Source organism: Mus caroli, chromosome 5 (assembly GCF_900094665.2).
Source record: "Mus caroli chromosome 5, CAROLI_EIJ_v1.1, whole genome shotgun sequence".
Taxonomy (NCBI): Eukaryota; Metazoa; Chordata; class Mammalia; order Rodentia; family Muridae; genus Mus; species Mus caroli.
Genome location: NC_034574.1, coordinates 116244004 through 116252645, shown reverse-complemented (window position 1 = coordinate 116252645; position 8642 = coordinate 116244004). Strand labels below are relative to the sequence as shown.

At 48.5% G+C, this 8642-nt stretch overlaps 2 protein-coding genes across 2 annotated transcripts in view; both read right to left on the bottom strand.

Moving 5' to 3' along the window:
- The window catches only part of Wdr66 (WD repeat domain 66), a 76145-nt gene extending 71925 nt beyond the window's left edge, over positions 1–4220 (bottom strand). The window contains 3 exon segments of the mRNA XM_021163954.2: positions 301–540; positions 1370–2568; positions 4143–4220. Coding sequence (XP_021019613.2) covers positions 301–540; positions 1370–2455 — 1326 coding nt within the window. The 5' untranslated portion in view covers positions 2456–2568; positions 4143–4220.
- A 3010-nt stretch (positions 4221–7230) lies between these two features.
- Psmd9 (proteasome 26S subunit, non-ATPase 9) overlaps positions 7231–8642 on the bottom strand; it is a 21717-nt gene continuing 20305 nt past the window's right edge. The window contains exon 6 of the mRNA XM_021162902.1: positions 7231–7899. Coding sequence (XP_021018561.1) covers positions 7872–7899 — 28 coding nt within the window. The 3' untranslated portion in view covers positions 7231–7871. The remainder of the gene's footprint in view (positions 7900–8642) is intronic.

The following is an 8642-nucleotide window of genomic DNA, read 5'->3' as shown; positions in this document are numbered from 1 at the left end:
GAGGCAGGCGGATTTCTGAGTTCAAGGCCAGCCTGGTCTACAAAGTGAGTTCCAGGACAGCCAGGGCTACACAGAGAAACCCTGTCTCGAAAAAAAGAAAGAAAGAAAGGGGGGAAAAACAACCAATAATAAAAATAAAAGTGAACAGAGGCTAAAAAAAGACAGCCAAGGTTATCTTCTGCCTTTCACATGAACATGGCCACACACACCCGTGCGCATACCGGAACTTCCTAGACATACACAGATGCCCTATCTCACAATGATGTCCAAGCCTAGGAATGACACACCATTTACACTCACCAAAGGGTACACCTTGGAGTCCTCCTCCTTCTGGAATAAGGTGTCCTCTGTGGAGACGGACACCAGTGACTCCTCCGCACTCAGTCCTTTGGACTGGAATAATGTTCGTCCTTCTTCCAGGGAGAGTCTTGCTTCATCCTTTCCTTGGGCTAAAACGTCTTCAGGCTTCTGACCGGCTTCCTCGGTATCATCTACTTTCATACTGATATCTTTGTAAATCTGGCTTACTTCCGGACTAGCCTTGAAAGGGAAAGGAGATTCTGACCCTGCATGTCGTATACCCAAGGCTCCCCGCTTCTATCCCCTGCCTGTTTTCATGTCCAGCCAGCCAGTCTCAGGCTAACAGGTGATTCAAAAGGGAGCCTGGGACATTTTATACTAAAGAAATGAATCCAGGCTGTGTTCAGGTTAACTCTTGGCCTAACAGACCCACCCAGCAAAGGCCACACAGTAGGCTCTTGGAAACACCACTGGGAGTCTTGTCCTTGGACCAGAGCTGGGTTCTATCTTGGGGAGGGTGGGGGAGCAGGCTGTGAGAAATTCACACTATTATATCACAGGAACTCGGTCCCAAGACCTTCAGCTGACCTACTGACCCTTTACAAGTTAGGTACACACTTCATGGAAGCTTGGGCTGACCTGCCTCCAAACTGGATTAACCCACCTCCTAGGCATCTCATAATTACCGAACTAGCATATGGGTTTCTCTTCTCTTTAATGTGTGTATTTATGTGGGGTGTGTGTGTGTGTGTGTGTGTGTGTGTTGTGCAGGTGCTCAAGGAGTCCAGAAGAGGACATTGAATTCCCTAGATCTGAAGTTATAAGGCATTTCATCATGGGTGCTGGGAACCCAAAATTCAGCCCTCAGTAAGAACAGCAAGGGCTCTTAACGGCCTGGCTGTTTCTCCAGCCTTAGGACTGTCTCACTTTGGTTTTGTACTCCCACAGCCTGGCATACGCCAAGCACCAAGCGACAATTCAGTGTAAATGGGTGGACGAGCTTTGGGGGGGACTCACCAGGGAGGATGATTCTGAGTAAATGGGTGGATGAGCTTTGGGGAGGACTCACCAGGGAGGAGCTTGACCTGGGTGGCTCGTGGCTGATGACAATTTCGTCCACCAGGGCTGTTTTGTTTTGCTTCTTTTTCTTTTCCTCCTGGGCTCGTCCAGCTTTTCTCTCAGTTGTCTTTAAGACAGTATCTTCCTCCTCCTCCTCCTCCCACCCCCCACTCTTCTCTTTCTCCTCCTCTTCTCTTCCCTCCTCCCTTTCCCCCTCATGCTCTGCCTCTTCCTTCTCCTGGCCCTCTTCCTCACCTCCCCTTTCCTTACTTCTCTCGCTCTCCTCACTTTTTTCCTCTTCACCGCTCTTCTCTTCCTCCCATCCCTCTTCCTCTTCCCCTCCTCTCACTTCTCTTTCTTCCTCCCCTCTCACTTCCTCTGCCTCTCTCTGCTCCTCCTTCTCCATCCACTCCTCCAGCCCCTCTCCATCCTCCTGAGATTCCTCCCATGACAGTGAGCCCTCAGTTAGGCTCTGCTGCAGAGCATCTTCTTCAAAACTTGGATTATATTCCTCCTTCTCCTCCTCCTTCTCCTCCTCCTTCTCCTCCTCCTCCTCCTTTTTCTCCTCTTCCTCCTCCTTCTCCCCTTCCTCTTCCTCCTCCTTCTCCCCCTCCTCTTCCTCCTCCTTCTCCTTCCCCTCCTCTTCCTCCTCCTTCTCCTTCCCCTCTTCCTCCTCCTCCTCCTCCTTTTTCTCCTCTTCCTCCTCCTTCTCCCCTTCCTCTTCCTCCTCCTTCTCCCCCTCCTCTTCCTCCTCCTTCTCCCCCTCCTCTTCCTCCTCCTTCTCCCCCTCCTCTTCCTCCTCCTCCTTCCCCTCCTCCTCCTCCTTCTCCTTCCCCTCCTCTTCCTCCTTCTCCTTCCCCTCCTCTTCCTCCTCCTTCTCCCCCTCCTCTTCCTCCTCCTTCTCCTTCCCCTCCTCTTCCTCCTCCTTCTCCTTCCCCTCTTCCTCCTCCTTCTCCTTCCCCTCCTCTTCCTCCTCCTCCTCCTTCTCCCTCTCCTCTTCCTCCTCCTCCTCCTTCTTCATCTCCTCCTTCTCCTCCTCCTCCATCTCTCCACTTTCTCTTGATTCTTCTAGGAGGTTTTCTTCTGTATCTGACATTTCTTCTGTAGTTTCCTCTACAAAAAATTTAACGTAGGTTCAGCAGATCCCTCTATTTTCTGCGCCTGAGGTGCTAACACGTCGAAATGGGCAGAAGCAGCTCTGGTCCCTTCCTGTGGGAAAAAAAGAATGGCAGCTTCTTGGGAAAGCCCAGCTCAAGTCTCAGAAATCTTTAAAATATTGACTTCCAGGGCCTCCCATCTTTCTGGGACTGCTCTTAGAGTCTTCTCATTTTAAATAATTCATATTCCCACAGGCTACAAAATGCATAAGGCAAGCATTAGCAAACCCTGCTGGGAGGAAGAAGAGAGGGAGATGGGCTGACGACTGAAGTGTAAGCTTGCCAGCTAAAGGTTCCCTCCTCTCCGACTTCCACTAGCATCGTTCTGTGACTAGACGCAAGCCACTTTACCCTTTCCTCAAATTTGCTCACAGGCAAAAAAATAAAAATGATAATCCTACATTCTCACATGATTTGCAGACTGGGTTAATACATGTCAAATGCTCAACACAGGTTCACCCAAAGTGCTTGCCAAAAAAAAAAAAAAAAAGCATGATGGGGGATATCAGGTACTATGGGGATAAAAGCAATAGTTTTCTGCAAAGAACCTGACAGTTTTAAAAGACCTCTGGGACAGGTGAGACCTAAGTCTGACTGTCTAAGGTAGACAGAGCCCCCTCCTCTGGGAAGCACATGGCCAGAAGAGAAAACTAACTCCCAAATGTTGTCATGTGACTTCAACACATTCAACATGGTATGTACGAAGAAAGAAAGAAAGAAAGAAAGAAAGAAAGAAAGAAAGAAAGAAAGAAAGTTAATTAATTCTGGGCTGGAGAGATGGCTCAGTGGTTAAGAGCACTCTGGCTGCCCTTTCAGAAGACCCAGGTTTGACTCCCAGCTATGACACAATCGCTCAGAACCATGAGTAACTCAAGTTTCAGGGGATCTGACACCCTCTTCTGCATTCTGTGGGAACTTCATAGGTGGTACACATACATACATGCAGATAAAACAGTCTCGCACATAAAATCATTTTTAAAAAAATTTTAATTCCTCTGATACATTCTCTCATTTTGCATCTACATGAAGCAAGAGTTTGGGAGCAGGGGGGCTAGGCCCATGTCTGTAATACTGCGATTCAGGAGGTAGAGACAGGAGGATCACTCGAGTTCTTAGGCCAGCAAAATCTTTCTAAAAAAAGAAAGAAAGAAAGAAAAGAGAAGAGAAGAGAAGAGAAGAGAAGAGAAGAGAAGAGAAGAGAAGAGAAGAGAAGAGAAGAGAAGAGGAAAGAAAGGAAAAGAAAAGAAAAGAAAAGAAAAGAAAAGAAAAGAAAAGAAAAGAAAAGAAAAGAAAAGAAAAGAAAGGAAAGGAAAGGAAAGGAAAGGAAAGGAAAGGAAAGGAAAGGAAAGGAAAGGAAAGGAAAGGAAAGGAAAGGAAAGGTAGGTGCGATTTACGACAGAGCTAGAATTTAGTTCTTCTGTTTGAAAAAATGCCACTTTGCCAGCACATTCGCCTGGACATTTTCCACGCCCAGGCGGGGACAATGCCACAGGTGCGCAGGTCAATCCTACTACGAGGTCCAGGAGCCACCACTTTCTTTTCCTGGGGACCTCCCAGGTCCCACACCCTTGCCCCCTACCTGGTCCGGACCCCCGACCCGAGCCGCACCCTCCACTTCGCACTTACAGGGACGCTCCCACTTCTTTTCTCAAAAGCTTTGGGTCGTCCTGCCTCGGGGAATCCCAAGAGACCTCCAGGGGCTCCTGTCCATGCTCCCTAGTGACGGTTGCCAACCAAGCTCCGTCCCTATGGCAACAGCTAGTTGCGCGGGGCAGGAAAGCAAGGAAGCGGGATGGTAATCACGTGCCCAGAAGGCGGCCTCGAGGCGGACCAGCCTGACCCCTGCCGGGCTCGCGCCACAGCTTTTTCCTAAAGGACACTTCTGCAAGAGCTACTGCGATTCTGACTTTCCTAAAGTTGGACAAGATGTAACGAAAGTAGTGTTTGCAGTTATTTTCTCCAGATTGGGCATTCGGAGGGGAGGGGAAACAGAGACCTGCTCAGAAAACTCGGAGGTGGGGGTTGGGTGTGGTGTTCCCTCAAGTGTCAGGAAGCCCTTCCGGGGGTCATAAAAGCAGTCAAATAAATGAATGAATGAACGGATGAGTGAGTGAATAAATAAATACATAAATAAAAACTAGACGTGGGGGGCTGGAGAGATGGCTCAGTGGTTAAGAGCACTGACTGCTCTTCCGAAGGTCCCGAGTTCAAATCCCAGAAACCACATGGTGGCTCACAATCATCCATGATGAGATCTGACGCCCTCTTCTGGGGTATCTGAAGACAGCTACAGTGTACTTGCATACAATAAATAAATAAATAAATAAATAAATAAATAAATAAATAAATAAATAAATCTTAAAAACAAAAAACAAAACAAAAAACTAGACGTTGGGCCAGACATGATGTCCCACCTACAAATCCAGAACTAGGCAGATGAAGCCAGAAGAGTCTGTTCAAAGTCAGCCTGGACCACACAAGTCTTTACTGTGTGAAAGCAGATTTCAGTGGAGCTAGCTGCCTGCGAGTTGCATATCCACAGTGTCGAGAGCCAGATGTGCCTCTAAGCAACCCAGAAGGCTCACGGGCTCACAGGGCTGATTTGGGTGGACCGTTCCTTCAGTTTGCCGTCAGTTCAAGGTGAACAGATGTGTGTTCATGCCTCTCCAGGAAGCCAGGCAAGAAGTGGTATGAAGCAGTTAATAAAATTCTCCCAGTGCTAAAACCCAAGTTTTTGGCCTCACCAATGTTACATACAACTGGCCACCTTCTCACTAGGGCACAGCATGCAGAGTTTAGTAAACTGGGATTGAAGTTATGTGGACCATCTTGCTGTTACCACACAAGCCCAGCTTGGTTACATCCATTAGCGTTATTCCTGTTGAAGCAAGTCCTAGAGGAGCCCAAAGGTGGCTTTCTGAGCAGTCCAAGGCCTGTTGCAGCCTCTTTGAGAGAATATGAATGACTACGGACAAGTCCACCACCACGCCATGCCCCAGGTCTCGTGATCACATGCATATCTCAAAGAGGATGCACTGAATGGTACAAGCTGCATTTTATTACAGTGTGGGACTTATAAAGAGTCTGGAAAATACTTGGATTTATAACCCACAACTGAAACAGCAAACACTAGTAAACAGAGCCAGTCTGGCTACGGGAGAGGGGTGGCGGGAGGCTGTCTGGATGAAGCAGCTTAGGGGAGGCTTTCGAGTTGTGTGTGCCAGAGTCAAAGCAGGAAGCACATGTCAGTACTGACTGCCATCAGACAAAGCTGGTCTCTGCCTCCATCCCGCGGAAATCCAATGCAAGGATTGTAGAAAGGGCCAGACATCCAAAACAGAAACGGAGGCAACTGGGGAGATAACTGGGGCACATGGAGAAAGGAAGAAAAACGGAGTCACTAGGAATCACCCACACCAATTTTACCATCTCAAAAGACAGAAAGGAAGCCATGAAGGAAGCAGCAACCATCAACGCAGTCACCTCAGCATCAGGCAAGCACCCCCTAGCTTCCCATGCTGATCCCGAGAGGTTCAATTTTGTTTTTTTGTTTTTTTTAATTTTTGTTTTCCATACAGGGTTTCTCCGTGTAGCCCTGGCTGTCCTGAAACTCCCTCTGTAGACCAGGCTAGCCTCAAACTCTGAGATCTGCCTGCCTCTCTCTGCCTCCTGAGTGCTGGGATTAAAGGTGTATACCACCACCACCCGGTGGGGAGGCTCAACTATAAAAGCCAAATCAGGCCCATCTGCGGGGTCTTTTACTGTGGAAGTAAAGGAAGCTTGCTGGTTTCCAGTGGGCTACTGAAGAAGCCAATATCACACTGGGTAACCTGCAAGGCCTCGTGACCTGTGACCTTTGCAAATTTTGTTTTGAGACAGAATTTTTCTGTGTAGCCTTCCTTGGCTGTCCTGGAACTCACTCTGTAGACCAGGCTGGCCTTAACTCAGAAATCTACCTACCTGCCTTTGCCTCCCAAGTGCCGGGGTTAAAACATTTGAGCCACCACCACCTGTCCTTTGCTGATTTCTTAATGGGGCTACGGTGACTCCACAGCCTCAGCCTCAGAGGATGCATCAGGCTCTTAATGCACTGCTCCAGGGTAGAGACTGCCGGCTGCTCAGCCCACGGAGGGACACTTGCCTAGAGTAGAGTCTGAGCTCCGGCTTTCAGTCTCCCGCCCAAGAATCAACCCGACTGCGGCCCAGGAACTCGTTTGCTTTGCAGGACTTCATTCCCAACTCCTTCAGGGCTTGGCTGTGAGCTCACGGGGCAGCATCCTGGTGGGACTGAACAGTGGTCACAATCACACAGCTCCAAGACTGGCTTTATCTGATGGTTTCTCTAACCTATAACAAGGTTTGGTGGCATACACTAGAATACCAGGAGACCAGGGTAGCAAGATCCCCAAGGGTAAGGCCAGTATGGGTACACTGAGCTCCAGGCCAGTCTGAACTTGTGAGATCCGGTCTCCAGTAAGCCCCACCCCTAGGCGGTGGGCGATACTTCAGTTGGACATTGGGGGAAGAAACTCCAGAAGAGAACAGCTTCAGCCTCAAGGCAAATTTGAGGCTGCACTGGGCTACATGAGACCCTGCTTCCAAGGAAAAGTAGGGGTACTCAAGTCCTGTGGAGGTTAGGGGTGTGGTCTCTGGAAGGTTGACCACATTCCTCCAGTGGAAGATCCCACACCCATGAACATACCGACAGCACAAATGGCACTTAGTAGGTTATTTATTTAAAAAGAAAAAGAACAAAAGAGGGCAAGAACCTGGGAAGTGGGTATGAGGGGAGGTCTGAGAGGGACTTGAGATGACAGGAAATATAGAAATGTACTATGTGCACGTACGAAATTCTAAAAAATAAGTATAAATTATATATGTATAATAATACATATTCCTCAGAGCCTAGCCAGCCATGTCAGTATATGCCTCTAATCCCAATACAAATGAGGCAGAGGCAGGGGGATCTCTGTCAGCTCGAGGCCAGCCTGGTCTACACAGGGAGTTCCAGGATAGTCAGAATTACACACTGAGTCCCTGTCTCCAAAAAGAAAATGACATCAAATCATCACTCGCCAGAGTCATCCCCACTCATGGGCTCATAATCTAGAGAATTCCCAGGCAGGCTATGGCCTAATTTGCACAAGACGTAGCTAGGCACAAATCACACTTTTAATAATGCCTCAACCCAGAGATTACATCAGGCAGCCAAAGCGTCTCTTCCACCCGATGCCCAGGCTTCGACCATTCTCCTCCTGATCCTTACACTTGAGAGAGCCTAGAGAATGAGGAAATCCCTCCAGGCCCAAGCCCAGGGCCAGCTGAGGCAGCTTTCCCGCAGGTCCCAGGAAACAGTCATCTCTGAAGAGGAATAATGTTGCAGCTGTAAGAGAAAACAGAGACACGGCTCAAGCCTGACAGCTCCATCCTAGGAAACCTGCAGGTGAACACTTCTCTTTTAAAGACTGTTTGGTTTTGGTTTTGGTTTGGTTTGGTTTGGTTTGGTTTGGTTTGGTTTGGTTTTTTGTTTTTTTGAGACAGGGTTTCTCTGTGTAGCCCTGGCTGTCCTGGAACTCACTTTGTAGACCAGGCTGGACTCAAACTCAGAAATCCACCTGCCTCTGCCTCCCGAGTGCTGGGATTAAAGGAGTGCGCCACCACGCCTGGCTTAAGGATTGTATTTTTTAATGTATATTTTACAATGTTTCATTGTGTATATAAGAGAGTCTGGATGTGTGGCACACAGAGCCTGCAGGAGTCAGTTCTCTCTTTCCACCAAGTGGGTCCTGGGATCTGACTCAGGTCAGAGATTTGCAGAAAGACCTTTACCTGCTGAGCACTGGTCACTTTTCTTTCTCTTAAAGACAATGCCCAGGGATTGAGAAGTGAGACTCCCAGGTAACCTGAGAACTCTTGCCTGTAGCCTCATTCATAAAAAAGGTTATTAACCACCAGTTTCTGCACTCTGGGGATGGCTATCCTTTAGTGGACCTGAGTGTTCTATCTAAGCACTCTCTCTATGGATGCTAGCATCCCCAGTCCTCTATCTGAGCACACTCTCTATGGGTACCAGCATCCCCAGCCCTCTATCTGAGCACACTCTCTATGGGTACCAGCATCCCCAGC